The sequence below is a fragment of the Sprattus sprattus genome (genome assembly GCF_963457725.1).
Source record: "Sprattus sprattus genome assembly, chromosome: 8".
In the NCBI taxonomy this organism is placed as follows: domain Eukaryota; kingdom Metazoa; phylum Chordata; class Actinopteri; order Clupeiformes; family Clupeidae; genus Sprattus; species Sprattus sprattus.
The window spans coordinates 30,364,270-30,388,826 of record NC_137927.1 but is presented as its reverse complement, the minus strand read 5'-3'; the positions used below and the strand labels follow the sequence as shown (position 1 = coordinate 30,388,826).

The window sequence follows — 24,557 nt, the reverse complement described above, 5'->3', positions numbered from 1 at the left end:
CAAAATGGGTAATGTCAACATCTTGGCACCACCTGTAAAAAATAAAAACCCATCTCTGTCATACTGCTTGATGTGAGATGGCACCAGTAGCATCATCATCATACTTCATAGGTCTGTTGTTTGCAAAGAGAATGGACAGAAAATTGCGCAATGTTTGGGTCTGTTTTATTTCTGCTTATCTCCCTCTGGAACGAAATACTGTTTTCTGATTGGCTAATGGGGTGTACATTAAGTTCGTGGAACCGCACACCTTGGACGTAGTCCCAGTAGAAAAGTTAAATCGCCGTTCCATATCAATGCTCTTGAATGGTTACCATTAACAACCAACGTAACGTTTTGTTTTTTGAAAAACAGCCGGTTCCAGGCACTACTTTCTCTAACGGGAGCACTAGGCTTCAAATCAAGAATTCATCAGGTTATTATGCATATTAAATTCCCTAAAGATAAAGGAAATTCTAAATAACAATAATAATAAAAACATTTTTGGATGTTGTAACGGGAGATAAGCGGGATAACGGCCTCCGAGCTGTGCAGTTCTACGAAGTCGTGGTGTTCTTTGCCCCGCAGCGTCCATTAACTTCGTAGAACTGCACAGCTCGTCGGCCGTTATCCCTTACATAAAACAAGCTAAGCTAAATGTTTGTCTGCCATAGAGCTCTTCTAATAGGAAGTTTAACACCCAGGTATGTCCCTTAACCACGTAGCCTACTTGGAATACCCACAGATGTGCAATTAACATGGTAGTTTAACATCAACAACGCGCCAACTACATTCGGCATAAACACGAGAATAAACTGCCACTAAAGTGGACGCTGGCGAATTGTACGTTGGACTACAGCAAGCACGGGACGGGCTACGCGTACGCAATGAGCTTTTTTTCAAGATATTTTTTTTTTTATTATTGGTTTAAATTGGGACTACAATATTTCAAACATTCTTATTAAGCATATATACAATAACATATCCCAAACATGTCATAACCCCCCCACCCCCTACTCACATGAGATATATTCATATAACAAATCATATCAACAAAGCACATTAGTGTCAACAGGTCACACATTCAAAATAGTTTTTTTTTTCATTATAATGTCCTTCACTTTGGAGATGCCAGCCTTCCAGGTTCTAAGTGTTTGGAGGAAAGTTCAAGAAAAACAATGTCCAAAAGGGTATTCAACCAATGTTCGAATGATAAATTGTGGGGTGGCACCCAGACTTGTACAATAATCTTCTTGGCTGCTGTTAAACCGGCAAGCCATATTTTTCTAGATCTTTCATCCAGGGCTGAAAGAACACACTGTAGTTTAATGGTTCCATGATACTCCTAAAAACACTGTATCTTTCCTGTACTCAAAACTTCTTTCACATTTGTCTTCTTAACCCAATACTGGGGAATGGGATCGATCAATGAGGTTAAGAGGGAGAACTACAAATTGGGAAACAAGCTGGCATAATTTATGTAGAAGCTTCCATAATCCTATTCGCCAATTCATTCACATGAAGATTACCCATAGAGCAGTGGTTCTTAACCAAGGTTCGATCGAAACCCAGGGGTTCGTTGAGTCACTCACAGGGGTTCAGCAGGGGTCAAGACTCAAGACACATACAGTATAGCCCGGTTCACACTAGCAATGTCGGGCCGTTTTTATATATACCTATGTTTTGAAGAAATCATATTTTATTTTTCCAATAACGAAGGGTTCGGGGAATGCACAGATGAAGCTTGCAGGGTTCCATACCTCCAATAAGGTTAAGAACCACTGCCATAGAGCATATCTTACCCCTAGAGACAGACACTTAATAGGACTAGCACCACAACCGTTTTGTACTCTTTGTCTACACAGTACATTAGGGACATTCATGCATGTAATGTGGGACTGTCCCAAAATGTATGATTTCTGGATTAGAGTACTAGATTGTTTGTCTGATTTGATTGGTATACAACTTCCCATTGACCCTGCTCTACACCTTCTTGGCAATGAAAGATTGATGTCCATTTCTGGAGCTGACAGGCTAACCCTACCCCAAGTATGAACACAACGCCTCTAAATGTCTCTCACAATTAATTATCAACCTTACATGATTGATTGTAGGCATAGCCACTTATGCACGCGTGTCACACACACACTCTCTCTTCAGCATGTAAACACAGTGTGGACTCTTCATATTATAAAAGCTCCGTGGGTCATGTTTTGCTCAGAGAATGAAGCCATAGAACACTTCTAATAGAAGGTTAAACACCAAGGTGTGTCACTTAACCACGAAGACTACTTTGAATACCCCCCAGATTTGCGATTAACATGGTTGCGTGCGTAACATAAGCGATAACATAAAAAACATCACGCAAACCAGATAACACACTACGTTAACACGTGAATAAACTGCCATTGAAAGTGTACTTTCGACTACAGCACGCAACCTTTCCCGTATTGCACAAAAGTGTGGGACGGGCTATGTAATGCAAGATTAATGCCCATTTCCTGAGTTGACAGTCAAAATACCAACATAACTTTTATCGGTGCAGCTAATCTGGTAAACAAGCCAAACTTAAAACGACGAACGAGAACAAGTAGGCTATGTTTCATCGTCCTTGAGGTCTGTTGCAGGTTTACCGAACTTACTTCGGATTAAACGGATTCACTCGGTCGCAGGACAAACCATTATCCCGGCAGGCAAATTATTCTCCTTATGTAAATGATCTTTGAACACCCACTCCACACGACACGAAAATTTAACCCCACGTTTCCCAGATTGGAGGACAGTGCTGGAGGACAGTAGATAGAAAAGATCTTTGTAAATAGTAGAATATTTACGTCATTATTATACTAGATATTTGTTATAAATAGACCCCCACACACCACACTTATCATATGTTGGCATATGTTGACCTGTAACATATCAATGAATGGACAAAGTGCAAAGCTGACGTTGCACTTGCAGAAACTCATTCAAATCTACCTTGGGCTGCAAGACACTTATCACACATATGTTGATGCTGCAGTTTTAACAAAAACCTCTGGTCGGTGTCCATCAGTTTGTTAGATAACACATTTGTCAAAGAGGCATGTGCCTGTCAGTGGATTGTAGGATAAAGGTGAATGTCTAAATGTCCTGGGTAGCCACCCTAAAGATGCGCTTTTCTGACATCAGGCTGAGGAGTTGTATAAGCCAGGGAACCGCTGTGGGGACCGCTGTAGAACCGTTACACACTCCAACACACACTCATTCTATCTCACTCACATTCAATAGTAACACTAACACACATGCTAGTGCTCTCTCTCTCTCTCTCTCTCTCTCTCTCTCTCTCTCACACACACACACACACACACACACACACTTAGACACACACACCCTCACACACACACACACACACACACACACACACACACACACACACACACACACACCGACACACACGCACACACGCACACACGCACACACACACACACACACACACACACACACACACACACACACACACACTCACAGTCACACATATGCACAGGACAAACATCCTCTCGTTTATACAGTCAAAGATAAAAGCTTGACATTTGGAAGTTTTCCCTTTTTTTGTCAATAACAATATAGAGAATATTCATGAGTGTGTTCATGCTCGCAGGTCGGTTCTTTCAGGCATGTTCAGCATGGACGTGCAAGGTCAAGTGTCAGAAAAGAACGTATGGGTATTACGTAATTCAAAAGAAAAGGCAAAAATAATGAGCAGAAAAAAAATCTCCCTTAGATGTCATCCCCATGAGGTAACATTCATGTGTATAATTGGAGAAGAGATAAGAGGAGAGAAAACCTCAGTCAAATGAAATAAGATTATAGCCAATTACCTTTCTTAGATATCTGGGCCTGTGAGCTATCTATTCCCTTCAGTGGAATAAAATACAAACATTAAGCCCTTCATGTTTTGTTTTGTTATTCAAGTGAAATTGTTTTGATTGTTCTCCATTTTAATTTCTTAATGAGTTGGACTTTTGTCTAAATACTAAATCTTAGTGAATATGCACTTTAAATTCTCCTCCTGCTGAATTAGACATTGATAGTAAATATGCACTTTAAATCTTCCTCATGATGAATTAGAAGTGTTAGTGGATATAGTTCCATTGTTGTTAAAGTGTGTCTGTGGGTTTCAGTGTTCAGCACAGACTTAGTTGAATACATTAATATGCTCTACTAGTTCTACTTAATTTCACAACTCTTTTTTTCATTCCAACATTCACAATATATACTTTAAATATATTAAACCATGTTTATTTTTTTTTCTTTGAAGATTTCAAAACCTCAATGAAGGTTGCATCAGTTTATTCAGTGACCACCTGTCAACATTTAAATATTGAACATTTCATACTTAAACATTTAAATATGTATCCCATTCCTGTGGTCTGGCACTGCTAGGAAATCATTCATGTTTTATCTTCTTCATTCCAAAAACTTTACAACATGTATATCTGATTACAACAAAGGAAAGCATGACAACAAAGAGCATCACAGCAAATAAAAACACAACTACATCCACTGAGTGGTAGGCGTACCAGGGCATCTTGTAGGACTCTGTGCGCAGGTGAGCAGCACCTTTGTGTCTCATCACAAACTCAATCCAGAAGAGGGCTCGGTCCAGGGGCTTCATTGGCTGGTCCCTGTGCAGCCTGGAGAGCCTCTGCATGTTCTCCTTGTAGGACGGCTCATGGAGCACTTCCTGTACAGCCTGGAGGAAGGTGTTTTTATCTATGATAGAAATTGTAATGATTGTTGCCCCACCTCTTACTTTCAGCCTGAGAAGGTTGTCATACTGGTCGAAGAACAGAGGTATTCCCACAACTGGAACGCCGTGATAAAGAGCTTCCTGCACTCCATTTGTTCCACCATGGGCCACAAAGAGTTTTACTTTGGGGTGTCCCAGAATATCATTCTGTGGCATCCAGTCAACCAGCAGGGTGTTGTTGCCCAGGGTCGAAGGTCTCTCTCCAGTGTACTTCCAAATTACTTTCTGGGGCAACTCAGCAAAAGCAGCAGCTATGTCATCAGTAATATCACTCGGAAGTTCACTGACAAATGTCCCCAAGGACATGAGGATGACCCCATGTTCTCCAGAGCTCTGTACAAAGTCCTCCAGGTCTTGAGGAAGGGGCTTTGCTGGCTTACACTGGAACCCACCCATGTAAACGACGTTAGGCATAGTGGGGCGTGGGAACTCAAACACAAAGTCGACCCTCATCAGCCAAATATCAGCGGTCTGCTGTAGCTCAAAGTAATCAACCTTTGGTGTCAAATACTTATCACACACAGCTTGGTACCGCGGCTTAATCATCACATTGTTTTGCACCATCAGCAGTAAATAGAATAGCACGTTTCTAACCCTCTCGGAGAAGGCCATCTTGTCCGAGAACCCCGAGCCTGTTATTGGGATGTAGGATATCGGTGACGGTGCTAACGTGAGGTGTCCCTCTCCCGTTGTGATCCATCGGACGTTGTAGACTAACGGGAGCCGAAGGTGGTGAGCCAACATGATGCCGGCTCCCCACGCAGGGTCCGTGAGCACAACATCGTACTGACTTTCGTTCAGCCTCTTCATCAGGGTTTTGTCTTCGAACATGGCGGTCGCCATTTGGCACACCTGGTCGACAGATTTCGGGACAAACTCCAACACCTGGAGTTGCAGACCTATGAAATTAAGCGCCGAACTTTTACCCCTCTCTATGTCAAACAGTTTTTTCAGGATTGACTTTATGAATTCCTCGTCGAAGCCTTCTGCGACCGGCACCGTGATCGAGTCGTAGTAGGGAGAGTCCGCTTTGATGTACCAGCTCTTGGTGGTGCGTAACACTGTGAGGGAGTGTCCTTGGTCGTGTAGCGCCCTGATGAGGATGTCCATGTTCACCCAGTGGCTCCCCTCCAGTGGAACCACCAGCACCTTCCCTCCCAGACACCCCCGGCCCGACAGGTAGAGGATCATCGCCAGGAAGAAAGATGGGAGGAGATTCCGATAGAAATGTGCAGACATATTTCTGTGAGAGAAAAAAAATACGTTAGCTTGATAATTAGGTCAGTCTTTGTGAATGACGGACATTTGGCAGGACGACTGCGAAGGGTGTGGAAGATCTACAGAAAATCCTGCTGGGCGTTAGGGAAGACAGTATGAGGTTCACATTGAGAAGGATAAATGAGGGAAAATAAATGTCACCACATGATGACATATATAGTGGGCCTCTTTCCCCAGAGGGTATGATAACTCAAGGTTATAAAGAGTAATAAACAACTAGTCAGACAAACTATAAATATTTTTGACATATTCATTAGCCAGAGTATGTCTGTGAAAATGGCACATCTGTATATATTACCATTTTATTTATCATTAAGGTTTCATTACATGTGATTTGCATAACTAAACTAGTGTTTCAACAGTCAGAGTGCTGTAGCTATTGCCCTAGCAAAGCACTTGACTTTATTAACGTATAAATACATTCAGTTTCTATTGATCTCCTACAGTTAGCAAATTTAGAGAAAAGTTGTGTAATACAAATATATGTTCGTAGGTGATATTCATGCTGTTGTTCTATAGATTTGTTAGGATCTTTGCATTTCCACCCTAGTGCTTCAGTTACAGCAAAGGTATGCAAAATACATACATGACAAATACACTCATATCGAGGCATGTAAGGTTAGTGTTAAGCCATCTAATAAAGGTTACATCAAGAAATATACTGACATAGACTTCACCCGGATTACAATCAACAATCAACACTCCTCACTCTCTCTCTCTCTCTCTCTCTGTCTCTTCCTCTCTCACACTCTCTCTCTCTGATATACTGACATAGACCTCGGATTACAACCAAAGATCAACATTCCTCTCTCTCTCTCTCTCTCTCTCTCTCTCACACTCTCACTCTCTCTCTCTCTCTCTCTCTCTCTCTCTCTCTCTCTGTCCAGTTAAACTAAGACCACTGGACCAGTGCCTCTCTCTCTCTCTCTCTTTCTCTCACTCTCTCAGTCTCTCTCTCTATCTCTCTCACTCTCTCTGATACACTGACATAGACCTCACCCGGATTACAACCAACAATCAACACTCCTCTCTCTCTCACTCTCTCTCTCTCTCTCTCTCTCTCTCTCTCTCTCTCTCTCTCTCTCTGATATACTGACATAGACCTCACCTGGATTAAGTGACCAATCAGGCTGAAACGATCCTCCGTTGTAATCAGATAATAAAAATAGCAGTGATTCCGCTCACGCAGCCTGGAAGGTCTTTATCACTGCCAGTGTGGCCGGCTCCGGCGTGACTGTTAGGGTTTGGCCAGCTCCCGCGTGGCTGTAAGGGGCCTTTAATCCTTCAGAGTTCAAAGTACTTTGTATGATAACATGGGACATTTGTTCTTAAAGAAACACAGAACATTTCCCCTGAATGAGAGATTGTGTTTTAAAACTATAACGAGAGGATGTGATTTCCATGTAAATGAAGATTGTATGCATGCATGTATATAGATGATGGTTCTACAGTGGTTGAAGACATTGAAATAGTACGACTGGGTGAAAGGACAGAGAGAGCATTACGTTTTTTTGCCCTGAGTGCCATGACCTGCAGTTACACCATCTGAATCGTCAAGTTCAGCAAAGTTCATTCAGGTCCACTCAAGTTCAATGGCTGCTGTTTTGTGTGGCTAAAAGTGCTCCTCAAAATTGAGTGTCACAAGTTTTAAAAATGCTAATGGGATTACATATGGCCCACTCACATGTCAGAGCTGCTTAGGTGGGCATTCAAAAAAAATAGCAACCTTACAGTGAGGGCTTATTTTCAGGGGTAACACCACACGAGAGTAAAAGCAGGTTATTGCCTGGGGCCCCAAGCTGGAAGTGGGCCCCCTGAGTACAGTTGAATACAACAGCAACGACAATCAATGAGAACCCCCCCAATATCTATGATTGGAGGGGGAGGGGGGGGGGGGGGGATTAGGTCCCCATGCAGAAACACCCCTTGTTTATTTTAAGGAGTACAGTTGTCCTATCAGGACTTTTTAAAGGGCAAATGCTGTGCTCCAAGGTATAATAGATGTATAGTTATTTATAGTGGTGAATACATTATATTATATATATATAACTGAACCTGCATGTGTAGACCTCTGACTAGATGGAAAGTCCCTTGTATCACCACTAGAGTGCAGACCTGAGTCATTTTTCAGGCAGTGTGAGGGGAACTTTGGATGTATGAGAAATGCATCGTCACAGTGAGCTGTTTGGAACACGTAGTGCTTACATTATATCACCATGAAGCAATATACATATTGTTTTCTATCCTTTATAAAGGGATTTCTACACATAGTTACATTACACCATTGAGTATATTATATAGACACTTCTAATCATATTTACAGAGTACCACACACCGTTAAGAAAATACTATATGTATTTTGAACTGTTTTATGATCAGTGGCAAGATGCAAGGGTGAGACTTTAAGATGTCAACACATAGACAATACTCTTGACTTGAACAGAGAGGCTCCATTAGCTTGAATTTGAATGCAAAATACAATATACTGTACATGGGAACACTGCATGGATACTAAGGATAGGACTGCATGATATTTTATTCACACACACTGCCGTTCACACACATTGCTGTTCACACACACTGCTGTTCACACACATTGCTGTTCACACACACTGCTGTTCACACACATTGCTGTTCACACACACTGCTGTTCACACACATTGCTGTTCACACACACTGCTGTTCACACACATTGCTGTTCACACACACTGCTGTTCACACACATTGCTGTTCACACACACTGCTGTTCACACACATTGCTGTTCACACACACTGCTGTTCACACACATTGCTGTTCACACACACTGCTGTTCACACACATTGCTGTTCACACACACTGCTGTTCACGCACATTGTTCTCAAAAAAAAATGTAGGGCAAGATCAGTAACATATGTCAATGCATTAGCATGAGTTTACTCATGTTTTATTTTTCTCCTCAAACAAACCCTGCAGCAAAAGACTTTGATGCCATAAACCACTATGAACACGAAGCTGAGTGTTACAGCAAGTAAGAACAGTACTACATCCACTGAGTGGTAGGTGTACCAGGGCATCTTGTAGGACTCTGTGCGCAGGTGAGCAGCACCTTTGTGTCTCATCACAAACTCAATCCAGAAGAGGGCTCGGTCCAGGGGCTTCATTGGCTGGTCCCTGTGCAGCCTGGAGAGCCTCTGCATGTTCTCCCTGTAGGACGGCTCATGGAGCACTTCCTGTAAGCCCTGGAGGAAGGTGTTTTTACTGATGTCGGCGATAGAGAAAACCTTCGCTGCTCCTCTCTCCTTCAGTCGAAACAGGTTGTCATACTGGTCGAAAAACAAAGGAATTCCCAGAACAGGAACGCCATGGTACATGGCCTCTTGAACTCCATTAGTTCCACCATGGGCTACAAAGGCTCTGATTTTAGGGTGTCCTAGCAGGTCATTTTGGGGCATCCATTTTACTAGGAGGGTGTTGTTACCGAGGGTGGAGGGTCTTTCCCCAACGTGCCTCCAAATGACTTTCTGGGGCAACTCAGCAAAAGCTGCTGCTATGTCCTCTCCAATGTCACTCGGAACTGCACTGACAAATGTCCCCAAGGACATGATGATGACTCCATGTTCTCCAGAGCTCTGTACAAAGTCCTCCAGGTCTTGAGGAAGGGGCTTTGCCGGCTTACACTGGAACCCACCCATGTAAACAACGTTAGGCATAGTGGGGCGTGGAAACTCAAACACAAAGTCGACCCTCATCAGCCAGAGATCAGCTGCTTGCACAAGCTCATGAAAGTCGACTTTAGGTTCAAAATACTTATCACATACTGCCTGGTATTGTGCTTTAACTAGGAACCTAAACTGATACTGCATGAGGAGGTAGAAAAGCATATTTTTCACCCGTTGTAAGAAGCTCATTTTATCAGACAGGCCTGATCCTGTGATTGGTATGTAGGACACCGGTGAAGGTGCGAGAGCAACGTGTCCTTCAGTGCTGGTCACCCACCGTACGTTGTACACCAGGGGCAGCTTCAGGTAGTGAGCCAGCAGAATGCCCTCGCCGAATGAGGGGTCGGTGAGAACCAGGTCAAACTGACTCTCATTCAGGTGCTGCATTAGCGCTCTGTCCTCAAACATGGAGGTTACCATGTGGCAGGTGATGTCATGAGCGCTGGACATGGCGGAGAACATGAGCAGCTGCAGAGGAAGGAAATGGATCAGGGAACTGCTGCCTCTCTCAACTTCCATCAGTTGCGTAAGGATCGGTTTGACAAACTCCTCATCGAACCCCTTGTCGACAGGCACCGTGATCGAGTCATAGTAGGGAGAGTCCGCTTTGATGTACCAGCTCTTGGTGGTACGTACCACTGTGATGGAGTGTCCCTGGTTGTGTAGAGCCCTGATGAGGATGTCCATGTTCACCCAGTGGCTCCCCTCCACTGGCGCCACTAGAATCTTCCCTCCGAAGCAGTCGGACACACACAGGAGGAGGAGGAGTGACAGGACGAGAGGGTATGATGGAGAACCTCTCAGGAAGCGGTTTGCCATTATTCTGAAAATCAACAATAAACATTCTTAATGATGAAATCCCGCGGGAAGAGAAAAGACAAACTTCCACTCTCCTCCAACCACTATTAATAATCTTGTCCAGCATTATATATTATCTTTATGGTAAAATGTATTACTGCTACAACTGATACTCCTAGTAGTACTATAATTACTACCACCACCAACAGCACTACCCCTAATATTCTATCACACTTAAATTCTATATATTCTTTTCCGTCTTATTATTATTATTATAATTCTGCAGTATATATATTCATTAGTGGTGTAGCTTATCCCGTGATCCCTGTGATAGCTTTGATCTCCTGTATATCTGCTCTTTCTGTGACTTTCTCCTTGTGTCTTACATTTTTTGAAACACTACCATTACGACCATAAAATAGTCTGCACAATATCATCATTAGATATTCCAGATCTTTGTATATTCCTTTGATAAAATCTGCAGTGAAAATACATACATACATGCATTCTGTAATGATTACATTATTATTTTATGGTGCGGTTAATTTAATGCCCGATTATGTCTATGTGTAGAGACAGCGTTAAACAGACCTACCTTGGCATATGTTCCTTCACTAAGACTGTGCAACTCCGCAGCCTGGTGCTGAACACGTCTGTGTGCTGTGCTGGTCAATAGAGACCAAAGTACTGTGACATGTTCAGATGGGGTCAAGCATTCAGCTTAAACCCACACATACAGTAGGCTCCTGGCAGCTATTGGTCAGTTACCTAGTGTGGTTCTCTTCTATTGGTCAGTAACCTAGTGTGGTTCTCTTCTATTGGTCAGTAACCTAGTGTGGTTCTCTTCTAGTGTTTAGTCGTCATAGGTTTCACAGTATCAAGAAGCCTCCTTCTATAAAAAGTTTTACATTATGCCTAGTAAATTATCAGAAGAAAGTCAACAGTAAGTCACTAAACTTTTGCAATGCTGTTTGAGAGTGAGCTGCTGTTTAACATGTTAAAGTACCGTTAAGACTGAAATGATTAGACCTCCAACCATTGGCTGTTAAGGAACACATATTTCCTCTTACATAATTTGTCAAAATCTGTTTTATTATCTGCGATAGTTCTGCAGTAGTATTATGCAGGGAATTATCCTAAAATCACAATTGCATTGTGGGAATATTTAACTTATTCCATGGGAATTCCGTTAGGAATTGCACCAATATGGAAATCAGTGTCAAATTATCCATTTGGAAAGAAAGGCCTTTTTTGTGTGATAAGCTTATAAGTGATAATGATGAAATGAATACTTGTGGGATGGTGTAAGACGTAATACCGTGACTGATGCTAATGATTAAATGATTACTTGTGGGATGGTGTAAGACCTAATACTGTGAATGGTTCTAAACAGTTCCATTACTGTTGAAGGTTCCGCACCATGAGTGGGCCCTTTGTGTCCAGTCTGGCAGATGAAACAGGTACCATACCAGGAATGTTTCACTATATGTCCCGTGCTACGGTTAAAGGTGATTCTGTTCTATATGTCCGGTGCTACGGTTTACGGTCAATCTGTTCTTTCTGTTGCTGTGAAATGGCATTATGTCTTTAATGATCACATGACATCTTTAAAATCTCCTTTCCGTTTCTTATTCCTGAGGGTTTAGGTTGCCTTTGAAATGAAATGTTTTAATGAATCTATTGTTTGTAAAAGTGTTTAATAAAATATGATTATGACTCACACTCTCATGACTACTTAGAGCTAAATGGCAAATACTATGGCCACTGGCAGTGGCAGTGGCTTTGCACACAAACACACACACAAACCCAAACCCAAACACACACACACACACACACACACACAAACACACACACACACACACACACACACACACAAAAACAGAGCACTACTGGCTAGGTAGAGAGGATTTTTTTGAGAGCACACATTTTGTGGCAGGGCACATTTTATGTTTTAAGAGCTTTATTACAATTTCACTTATAGGGGACAGTGTGGAAGCCTCAGCTCTGAGAACATGTGGCATATATCTGAGTGTATTCCACTTATCTGACAATACGTATCGTTGTAAATAAAGCTCCATTTGGAAGCCAATACAGAATACAATCATATGACATTCACAAGTGTTGGTGTTCTTGTTCTTTTGTAATACATTCATTGCTTGGTTTTTGGATGGATTATGGAACAATTTGTTTCCAGGAACACTTCATCTGGTTTGGACATACCTGTGTTATAGCATCACATTTGGACTGCACAACAGCAACAAGGCAAGATCAGTTACACGTTTTGTAAAGGCAAGAATGGAGAGCATAGTTTAGGACAACACCAGTGTTCGCACGACAGTCAGGGTTCTGTCAGGTAATGGGAGGAAATTCCACACATAGCTTGCACACAATTTAAGAGGTCAAAGCAAATCATCTATCATTCAAACACACCCTAGAGTAATCTAAAACGAATTCTCAACCAAACTTACCACGTTAGAACTCTTTTCATTGAGGACACACTTTTTTAATCATTTGCCCATCATACATGGCCCCCCTTAGCTCTCTGTCTACTTTCAAGTTTGGCCTCTCGAGGCTGCAAAGGTTTAAAGGTGAAGTCCTTGATTCTGGCGAAAGGTTGTGGACATTTTAAGCACCACAGCCTACAAATACATCCTTCGTTCCATGCTCCTGAAGCAACGATGGTGATTGGCTGGACTAGAGCATGACCCAGTCCGAGCCGTGTTGTTTGTTTTCCCATTTTCAGAGCCAAGACTGCTACAGGAGCACAGCGTGTTAGCGCACACACACTGCCAAGACTGTGCAGGAGCACAGCCTGTTAGGGCACACACACTGCACAGACAGCTACAGGAGCACAGCGTGTTAGCGCACACACACACACACTGCACAGACAGCTTCAGGAGCACAGTGTGTTAGAGCACACACACTGCACAGACAGCTTCAGGAGCACAGTGTGTTAGAGCACACACACTGCACAGACAGCTTCAGGAGCACAGTGTGTTAGAGCACACACACTGCACAGACAGCTTCAGGAGCACAGTGTGTTAGAGCACACACACTGCACAGACAGCTTCAGGAGCACAGTGTGTTAGAGCACACACACTGCACAGACAGCTTCAGGAGCACAGTGTGTTAGAGCACACACACTGCACAGACAGCTTCAGGAGCACAGTGTGTTAAAGCACACACACTGCACAGACAGCTTCAGGAGCACAGTGTGTTAGAGCACACACACGGTACAGACAGCTACAGGAGCACAGTGTGTTAAAGCACACACACTGCACAGACAGCTACAGGAACACTTCACTGAGTTCAGCGAAAAGTGCGACAGATCATAATCAAGAACTGCACCTTTAAATCCGTCTCTGGAAAATGTTTATTATCCAAACAGGTAATGAGAGAGCTCAAGCTAAACTCTCCAGATACATTTATCCAGTTACGGACTGGAACATTCTGGTAAATAGGTGCTCTTCTCCTATGACATGCCATCAGGTGTTTTGGAAACTTTACTCTCTTCTAGCGCCTCATTCCTAAAACCAGGACATTTATAGAGACGGCTTTCTCTTTCTGTTCATATAAATCGAACACAGCCTCCAAAAGTGCGTTGGTCTATCACATAACCTCTTTCATGTAGTCTCCCTTTTAAATGCAAAGCACTGTGTGCTTGACTGAACTCAGTTTAGTGACAGTGACACATATTATGAACTTCCACTGACTCAGAACTCCTCCTGATGATAAAGGTCATGAGGTCATGAGGTCATAAGCGTATGGTCAGAGTGCTTGTGCTTGGAAGGCATTGGTTCAGGCTGGCATCAGCCTGCTGCGCAGTGTGCTGTGTGGGTGAAGGGTGTGTGTGTGTGTGTGTGTGTGTGTGTGTGTGTGTGTCTTAATGGGGTCTGAAGCACGAGGCTCAGCTGCTGCACAGTGTCTAGTGTGGGTGAAGGGTGTGTGTGTGTGTGTGTGTGTGTGTGTCTTAATGGGGTCCGATGCACGAGACTCAGCTGCTGCACAGTGTCTAGTGTGGGTGAGGGTGTGTGTGTGTGTGTGTCTTAATGGGGTCCGGAGCACAAGGTTCAGCTGCTGCACAGTGTCTAGTGTGGGTGAGGGTGTGTGTGTGTGTGTGTGTCTTAATGAGGTCCGAAGCAGGACGCTCAGCTGCTGATGTCATTGAAGCTCGGCACAATGATGTTGGCCCACTTGTAGATGACGGGGATGAAGAGAAGAGCAGAACCCAGAACCGACACCAGCAGGAAGGCCCACAGAAACACCCGGTCCAGAACCTGGGCAACAAACTTCCAGTCCTGGACCACCTGGGAACAAAATAAGACAGCGGTGAGCATCCACAGGTGTTAAGAAGGCAGCGATGAGCATCAACAGGTGTTAAGAAGACACCCACAGGTGTTGGACTTTTACTGCTCTGTGTAAAAACCGAGGTTTACAGCACAATCATCAGAAACGATGCCAAGCAGAGTATTTAAATCACTTAATCACGTAATACTGACATGATTGAAATTTAAAGTTTAAAAAAGTAGTATATCATCGTAAGAAAACAGGTGAAGTCTTCATAAATTTGTTTGGATGGACAGTGGCAATCGTTGTGGCCTTTAACTGGGTAATCCACAGGGGGTAAGAATTCCTGCTCTTCCTATTCGTCTGATATACTGTCAACTGGTTTAATTCTCTTCAGCACATTTTGCAACAAAATAGATAATTCTGCTACTCTTGCCATCTTGCACCACTAGGAGGCAGTGTTTTTCTCAGAAACACTGCAACTTGTACAACCCTTCCTTGAGACAGAACAAGTCCCCATTTCTTATTTCATTGAGAGCAAATGACCCATTCTGTGTGTGGCCCAGCTAGGACACGAAGTTTAAGTTACTTTACAAAGGGGCCTAAAGGGTTATTGACATTCACATACAGTGAATGAATACCTCTTCTCTTGCAAGTATGTATGTATGAATGCTACATGTATGTGTGTGTGTGTGTGTGTGTGTGTGTGTGTGTGTGTGTGTGTGTGTGTGTGTGTGTGTGTGTGTGTGTCTATCTGTCTGTCTTCTCTCAGTGCGGGTGACAGGTGATCTATAGACTAGTGTACATACAGCACATGAACAGAAGCCTGTGTGTGTGTGTGTGTGTGTGTGTGTGTGTGTGTTGTGTGTGTGTGTCTATCTGTCTGTCTGAACAGGAGCACATGAAAAGAAGCCTGTGTGTGTGTGTGTGTGTGTGTGTGTGTGTGTGTTGTGTGTGTGTGTCTATCTGTCTGTCTGAACAGAAGCACATGAACAGAAGCCTGTGTGTGTGTGTGTGTGTGTGTGTGTGTGTGTTGTGTGTGTGTGTCTATCTGTCTGTCTGAACAGAAGCCTGTGTGTGTGTGTGTGTGTGTGTGTGTGTGTTGTGTGTGTGTGTCTATCTGTCTGTCTGAACAGAAGCCTGTGTGTGTGTGTGTGTGTGTGTGCCTCACCTCTCGCACTTGGTTCTCCTTCACCACGTGTTGTGTGATGTAGCGGATGGAGTCGAGGGCGGCCTGCAGGTTGTTCCTGGAGCTGAGCAGCGGGGTGGCCTCCTCTTCCTGTGCCGCCGGCCCCTTCATGAAGCCCCCCGTGTCCAGTCTTCCTGCTCTCTGCTGCCCCCTGCTGGCGGTGGCGGTGGTGGTGGCGTAGCGGTCCACGTGGCTACGCATGCAGAGCAGTTTGGGCAGCCGGTGCAGGAAGATGCGGCGCACCCAGGGAGCCATGTCGTGGTGCGTGGACGAGGAGCGGTGGTGGATGTTGATGGCGAAGACGGTGATGACGATGGAGAGCGTGACGAAGATCATGGTGAACACCAGGTACTCGCCGATCAGCGGGATGACCTTGGAGGAGGACGGGATGATCTCCTCGATCACCAGGAGGAAGACGGTGAGGGAGACGAGCACCGAGGTGCACAGGGAGACCTTCTCGCCGCTGTTGGACGGCAGGTAGAAGACCAGGATGGTGAGGAAGGACAGGCCGATGCAGGGGATGATGAGGAAGAGCGTGTAGAACAGCGGGAGGCGGCGGATGAGGAAGGAGTAGGTAATGGAGGGGTAGTAGCAGGTGTCGTCTATCCTCAGCCCTCGGCTGCCCGTCGCCTTGACCATCTCCCACTCGCCGTTGTCGAAATAGTCCCGTCTGTCAACGTCGACGTCTTCCAGAAAGATGTCCACCTGAAGGGGGTTTAGATAAGATGATCGTTGTGTTAGTGAATGTCCGGCAGTAACACTTTCAGAAGTGCAACAAGTAGAGATGTAATGTCTCCACCCAGATTCTATTGTCGAGACTCCTATTAAAACCAGAAAAGGCTGAGGGTTAAGGCTGATTTATGGTCAGAGACGTAAGCGTAAGCCCCTTGCGCGACCCTTGCGCGGCTTTTCACGTCTTGCGTGCGTCTGCCCCTTTTTCTAGACTTGCGCCATTTTTTACGCAAGCCTATTGTTCTGGGTGTGAATTGCTTGGCAACACCTGCAACCATTAAGGGAGCATGAATTGCTATGAGTATATTTTACGCAACAATGTGACACCAACGCAGAACCAAGCAGCCACCTTTAGGGTTAGGGTTTGGGTTAGAGCCATCATATGTCTGAGGGGTCACAACCTGAGAGCCATCATACGTCCAGGAGCCGAACTTCATGGTGCAGTTCTGGAGGTCAAAGGGGAAGAAGGTGACGTCTATGGTGCAGGTGGACTTGTAGTTAGCAGGAGGGGTCCAGGAGATGGTCCCATCGTATCTCACCACGGCTTTGGTGATGGTGGCCTCAAAGTGGCCATCTGCACTGCAAAAAAACATTACAAAAAACATTACAAAAACTGTCAACTGGTTTAATTCTCTTCAGCACATTTAGCAACAAAATAGATAATTCTGCTACTCTTGCCATAGAGCACCACTAGGAGGCAGTGTTTTTCTGGTAACATTACAAATATTAATGGATCGTTGTTACAGTCAGTGGATAAAAAAATTTATTAATTAAAACGGCTTTAACCTCATAAGGGATCTAGGTAACTAGTGGGCTTAACTTATCCAGCGACTAACCCTGGCTGCCACCTACTTGTCGTAAAGCACGATGTCTGGGATCCATATGGAGTCGGAGGGGACTCGGATGGAAGTAATCCCCAGGTAGTGCTGGGGGTTCCACCGCAGCTTCATATCTATCCACTCCTGATGGAAAAAAACATCAGTCATTTCTCCGTCCTTCTTCCCCATGATGTTAACCTCTAATCATTAATCTAACAGTTACACACTACATAGATACATCCATCATGAGATACCGCATCATTAACCTAGCAGTCACATAATACACAGATGTATATCCATCATGATGTATGCACAACATTAACTTCTTAACTAAAGGACCTCATATACAGTGAGTGAATGAGAAGCTGATGCATTACTGCTCCTTAAATGTGTCCCTCTTTTCGAACTAGTACAGCAAGATACAAAAACGTTATTAGCAACACTTTCCAACACATCAGGGATTCAATGAAATTTACTGAATTTGTAAGTAAATCTATCTACCTGTCTATCTATCTATCTATCTATCTATCTATCTATCTACCTGTCTATCTATCTATCTATCTATCTATCTATCTATCTATCTATCTATCTATCTATCTATCCATCCATCTATCTATCCATCTATCTATCTATCTATCTCTGTCTTTTTAAGGTGTGCAAATCTAAGTCTCTGTCTCCCTTCTTGAAAAAGTCCTCCCCTCCTCCCCTCTCTCTCGCTCCATCTTCCCCTCCACTCCCCCGTCCTCTCCCCTCTCTCTCGCTCCATCTTCCCCTCCACTCCCCCGTCCTCTCCCCTCTCTCTCACTCCATCTTCCCCTCCACTCCCCCGTCCTCTCCCCTCTCTCTCACTCTATCTTCCCCTCCACTCCCCCGTCCCCTCCCTTCTCCCCTCTCTCTCGTTCCATCTTCCCCTCCACTCCCCCGTCCCCTCCCCTCTCTCTCACTCCATCTTCCCCTCCACTCCCCTGTCCTTTCCCCTCTCTCTCGCTCCATCTTCCCCTCTGTGTGTCATCGTCTTCAGTAGAGAGAGACCCATTCACCTCCCTGCTGGGGACCGACGTCTATCTAGCCAATGAGGGCACAGGCAATCTCAGCAGATGAATAAAGCTGTCAGACTGCAGGGAGGGGGTGGCTGGGAGTATGGGTGCTGGTGTGTGTGTGTGTGTGTGTGTGTGTGTGTGTGTGTGTGTGTGTGTGTGTGTGTGTGTGTGTGTGTGTGTGTGTGTGTGTGTGTGTGTGTGTGTCTGTGTGTCTGTGTGTGTGTGTGTGCATGACAAGAGTGGGTGGTAGATTAAAGAAATGTCTGTAAAATATCACAGGAGTCAGCCATAGATTAAAAGAGCCTGGTGTTGAAAGTAAATTGAGAGTAGTCTGTGTTAGATACACAAACCCGCAAAAAACCCAAAATGAATACAAATGGATTCATATTTCCCCTGTGATATTCAGCATGCTCTAATTTGAACACCGTCGGGTAAGTCTTTGCCTCACGCTTGAGTTTTTTTTAAAAGACGTTCATTTTTAGTACCTGTTTCATCCAGACATTTGTTGTCATCAACTGGTTCTTTTCATCCTAGAGAGGAAGTCAAATTGGCACAGGAGAGACCTTTTAAAGATATCACTGAGTGCAGAGGAAGAAAGGTCATTGAGCACGTACTCCTAGAAATACCACTCAGCCTGAGCCAGAACTCCTAACACTCCTGTCAGCGATAAAACATGTTACTGTGACACATTACCGTAATGAGTGTACTTGCTGTCAAGAGCGACAGACAAATAAAGGCAATGAAACCTTCTTGCAAAAACAGCCTGGCTGTAATGGACACAACGAGCTTCCATTGTATTGCCTTTAAATGCTTCTTAACAAATGGATGTTGAATTGTAGTCAGTGAGAATGTGAAATATCCCACCACATCGACGAGCTGAGAGATGGCCAGGCCGAATTTGACCCGCACTGTTGCGTTGAGGTCTTCCACTGGCCTCACCCACTTCTGATAGTTGCTGAAGAGCTCTTTGAATAGCCTGTCTTCATTCTTGGCATAAGACGACAACTTGGGGCTATCTGCAGAGAGACACAGCAACTCTACTTTAATCAGATCTGCGTTAAATGTCATTATAAAACAATTGGGGTCTATAGCGTTATTTGGCTGTTTCTGATTGGACGAGAGACTTTCCATGAGTTGGATTATCCGTCAACATACCAACAGTTTGGGACTTTTCACAGCTAATAATAAATCACTCCGCAATGATATATTTGCGTTGATGATAACTGTTAATTCAAAATTCTTAAAATTCCAAACCAAGACGTTGACAATGGAACTATTTTTATAAATCACATTGAAGGATGGGGAGAGAAAAGGAGAGGGATAGAGAGGCAGAAAGAGATAGAGATAGATAGAGGAGGGGTGGAAATCTCTAAACAAAGATCCAATTACTCGTCCAGCACAACAGCCGTGTGTACCTTGTTCACCGTCACTTTGTCAATAACACCATCAATCCACTGACCAATACACAGCAACTGACCTGTTTGCTTTAAGCTGCTCACTAGGCACATCCAGACCCTGACAGGGTCCATTTGCTGCACATCAACATCACTGATTGTGTATATCACGCCAGAGCGTGGTGGGTGTTTATGGTCCTGTGTATCTCCTAATGATCCTGCTATCAGCCGGGTCCTAACGGCTCTTGGGCCCGGCTCTGTGTGTGATTGGATCTCAACACCAAAGCCCCAACAGCAGCTCCATCCTCTGATCTCATTCACACACACACACACACACACACACACACACACACACACACACTCACACACACACACACACACACAGCTCCATCCTCTGATCTCATTCATTTTTCCGCTTTGGCTTCCTGCAATTGGATTAGCGGTAGGAAAGCCCAGTGCACTAAGGGCCCTGTAAGTACGTTACAGCACGGGGAGGGATGCGTCGCTCGCTGTCATTAATTAACACCGTGTGTCATGGGAGATGGATGTGTGTAATGCGTTGTCAGTTGTATTGGGTTACATGCTGTGTGTACAAGCAAGCACTGGCAAGTAGTGACAGCGACTTCATGTTGTCCATGGAGATTTCACAGAGGAGACCGGTACGGGCTGGGGAGTTTAAACCACAGATGTTGGGAGGAAGATGGGAGATGTGTGGCGCTTCAAGGACAGCATGTCAGCCAGAAGAATTAAATGCACACACACACCTCAGCACGGCGCCCTAATCAAACACACACGCCTTCAGGCGGCAGATGTCCGAGTGTCTGACGACCAGCCCGGGAAAAATAAAATGAGACACCATAAAATGTCTGCTTTTTTTTTTTTCTTGGCTCACCAGCTTTTATGGCATGAATTCATGGGGGGGGGGGAAGAAATATGCATGAGACTTCCTTCGTTATTTTAGTGTCCAGTCAGTGAAAGAAACCAACATGAGTACGAGTATAAAATCATAAAATATTCCCTATATTGATTGCTTGCAGTTCTCGTCACAATAAATCAGAGCTGGGCCTTAAATCGATCCTAATATGCCTATGAATTAATTTGGTATGCCCTCAGATCCACTGTAAATCCAAGGTTGGGTGACTGGGCTCTGGTCTTAAGCCAACCCCCCAGTCTGCGCTCCAAAACTGCCCTTATGGGGGAGGGGGATCGATAGGGTACATTTCTGGCCTCCCGGATCAATATGCCACCAATTAGCAAATATATCATCCCTTTATTCCCTCCTCACAGACAAACCATCAGTCCCATTTTCTCATTTTCACACAAAGAGAACGCTAGTGACAGCAAGATCGATGCTCCACTAAATCCAGAAGAGTCTGAATAACCTCTGCATCCTCATTGTAGCCAAACAAAGCACACACAAGCACACACACAACACACACACACACACACACACACACACACACACACACACAAATGCTGATAGCGTCATCACTCTTCCAGTGCCTCAGTAGCCAGCAAGGGGTTTGACTGCTGGGATGTTCAGGGATGACCTTCCATGTCTCCTGCGTTGTTTGCCTGATGAGATTCACCAAACCTTTGGCGCAGATGCATGCTGGGAACACAGCGTGGCATATCTGTCTTTCTCTGCGTCCTTCATGCAATCAGTACAAGCCTCTCCCTGGCTTTATGGCTTTGAAAGATACGTCTGGTTTCTCAGTGCTTTTCCGGCTATTACCTGTAATCAATGTCTGATTACTAATTCAAAATGTATTTCTGAGGTCACTGTGATCCCCCTATTCTTCTTATCAGTGTCTAATCTACTATTCTGTTAAAAACCAGGACTCACTAGGTAGATCAGACATCAAACAAGATCTGCACACAAACTTAATGTAATTAGCAAGGCAATGATGAATTCCCCAAGCGGGCAAATGCATTACTGTGCGCTGCCACTAGCAGCCATGCGGTCGGGATATTTCATCTACAGCAAACAATTTCCTTGAAACTCTTGATGAGTTCAGTAAGTCTATTAACTGCAGCTGACAGTGGACAGATTACTGCCTCTGATTCTCTGATGACAGACGTTTAAGGTCTCTAAATGCTTTCAAAGGCATATGAATGTAAAAGATTTGTTAAAGTTGTCCATTCCTTGGGGGGCACTGTGGCGCAACCAGTAGCCCCCACCACATTTGGGCTTGATGCCCAAAGAGGACACAGGTTCTGATGTCATTTCTCCTGTCCACTCCCCACCACTTCTCCCCCCCATTTTCTGTCCCACTCTTCACTTTAATTATCGATTAAAGGCCAAAGAGCCCAAAAATAAATCTTTTTTAAAAATGTTAAAAAAAAGATGTCAATGCCAGAGACTTTCCTTCACCGCTGTATAAAACGACCTAGGCTGCTAGTGTTGGGTTCTTGCCCGCTGGCGAGAAAGTAATGCCATAAACAGACTCTTTTATGAGCCTGCACTGCTATCTCTGTTGGCTCCTGCCAGGGCAGCTCAGCGAGCGACCATGTGGAACCGACTCAGGACTGTGATCCATCACCCCACCCTCCCATGGGCCCTGTCTCAGTGCTGGATGTCAAGAGGGAAGAGTAATGCTGTCTGGGGACACTGCTGTACCACCCAGCCAAGGAAATCCAGGTACATTCTTAGAAAGAGGATGCAGTTTCCAGTAGCAAATCCACAAGAGCTTCTTTTCTGTGTCTCTGTATGAAAGATAGGCTATAGCCTATGTTTGTCAAAAGCACAAAAAGGAAGAGTTGAGGATGAGTTATTTGTGTAAGACTAGTGAAGGTTTGTCAGAACCGATCAGAACCATACCACCTCTGAGTTCTGAAGAACTGCTGATTCACAGCAAAGGTTCTATGTGTTAGGTCTGAAGAGTGTGCGTGAGGTTCTATGTGCTAGGTCTGAAGAGGGTGCGTGAGGTTCTATGTGCTAGGTCTTAAGAGGGTGAGTTTTCATTGTGTGAGTATAATGATCACATGAGTCATAGGACTGGTCATGTGAGAAAAGTATAGCAGTGGCAGATCTGGATAGAGGAACAGAGGGAGTGATTTTATATTTGTGTGTGTGTGTGTGTGTGTGTGTGTGTGTGTGTGTGTGTGTGTGTGTGTGTGTGTGTGTGCGCGTGTGTGTGTGTGTGTGTGTGTGTGTGTGGTGTGTGTGTGTGTGGTGTGTGTGTGTGTGTGTGTGTGTGTGTGGGTGTGTGTGTGTTTGTGTGTGTGTGTGTTCTTGCTGTAGACTAACATTAGGGCTTCAAGTAGGTCTGTGTAGTGCTGTGAAGTGCTCACTTGTAACATAATCACAATACTATTCTACTCCTCTTCCTTCCTGCATGCCCAGAGTTCCGAGCTAGACCTTTAAGAATGGTGAACACGTAATCATTACTATGATGAATGGTCTCATCTTCTTATATATGTTTTGATAGCATGTCAGTCTGCAAAACCAGAATACCTCTGAAGACTTGAAAAACAGATCCCTTACAATCTGAATATATGAGACCCAGGAAATATAAGAGACCAAGGTCGCTGTACTTATCAGTTGGGTCCATAACAAAGTCAGAGTCTTGTGTCTGATAACTAGGCTCTTAATCAAAGACAAAAATCCCTTTTTCTTTCACTGCTTTGAGGCACTTTTGCAGCGAGAGGACAGATAAAGGTGAAGCTCAGAAGATAAAGGGAGAGAGAAAAGAGTGAAATAATAGAAGAGTAACTGAGTCGAGATGGAGAGGTTGAAATAGATAACGGGAAGGAAGGATGGATGGTGGAAATGTAATAAGGAGGGAGGCAAGGGAATAGACTGAATAGAGTGAAAACAGACAGAGAGGAGGTAAAGTCTGTCATCAAATTGATGGGATGAAGGAGTAAAAGACCCGACGAGATGACAGAGAAGGAGAGCACCAAACGTGATCTCACCCAGTGTGGACGAGCCCGAGAAGCAGCACGCCAGGATGGCCAAGGTGTACGCGGTTTGCCGATGCTCCGCCATGGTCCTGTGCGCCAGCCCTCACCTCCTGGAGCGGCTTGCCATGGAGACGACCCGGCGGTCCTTCATAAGCACTCAGCGGTACTGGAGAAGGTGAGAGCCTGGCCCGGGAGTACAGGGCACACACACACACACACACACACACTTTCACTTACACTTACACTCACACAGACACACACTTACACTCACACGCAGCACACACACACTTAGTCACACACACACACACACACACACACACTTACACTCACACACACGCACACACAAACTCACACTTACACTCACACGCAGCACACACACACTTACAAACACACACACACACACTTACACTCACACACAGCACACACACACGTAGACCAACACAGCTGGCTGCCTTCCCAGGTATAAAGCACCAGCAGGTGAATGTGAACATGAATACATTATCGCCTGCACCACCAATGGCTACTTAATGAAACTGGATTTTGATATGCATGACTTGATAAGAACATGATATGAATGAAACACACATTGTGCATACACACACACACACACACACACACACACACACACACACATGTTAGATCAAT

General features: G+C 44.5%; 2 protein-coding genes across 2 annotated transcripts; both read right to left on the bottom strand.

The window, feature by feature from the left end:
• Positions 1-4,408: 4,408 nt before the first annotated feature.
• On the bottom strand, positions 4,409-10,486 carry LOC308369228 (uncharacterized protein; the record flags this gene model as incomplete). The annotated part of the gene is made up of 4 exons (XM_080843570.1): positions 8,996-10,486; positions 7,781-7,863; positions 7,235-7,348; positions 4,409-6,014 (listed from the first exon to the last, which is right to left on the bottom strand). Exons 1-4 carry the CDS (start codon positions 10,433-10,435, stop codon positions 4,409-4,411), a joined length of 3,243 nt encoding a protein of 1,080 aa, XP_080699696.1. The 5' UTR covers positions 10,436-10,486.
• A 4,208-nt stretch (positions 10,487-14,694) lies between these two features.
• On the bottom strand, positions 14,695-23,997 carry chrna5 (cholinergic receptor, nicotinic, alpha 5; the record flags this gene model as incomplete). The annotated part of the gene is made up of 7 exons (XM_080843485.1): positions 14,695-14,853; positions 16,005-16,727; positions 17,156-17,333; positions 17,607-17,716; positions 19,098-19,142; positions 19,477-19,628; positions 23,925-23,997. 7 exons carry the CDS (start codon positions 23,995-23,997, stop codon positions 14,695-14,697), a joined length of 1,440 nt encoding a protein of 479 aa, XP_080699611.1.
• Positions 23,998-24,557: the final 560 nt, after the last annotated feature.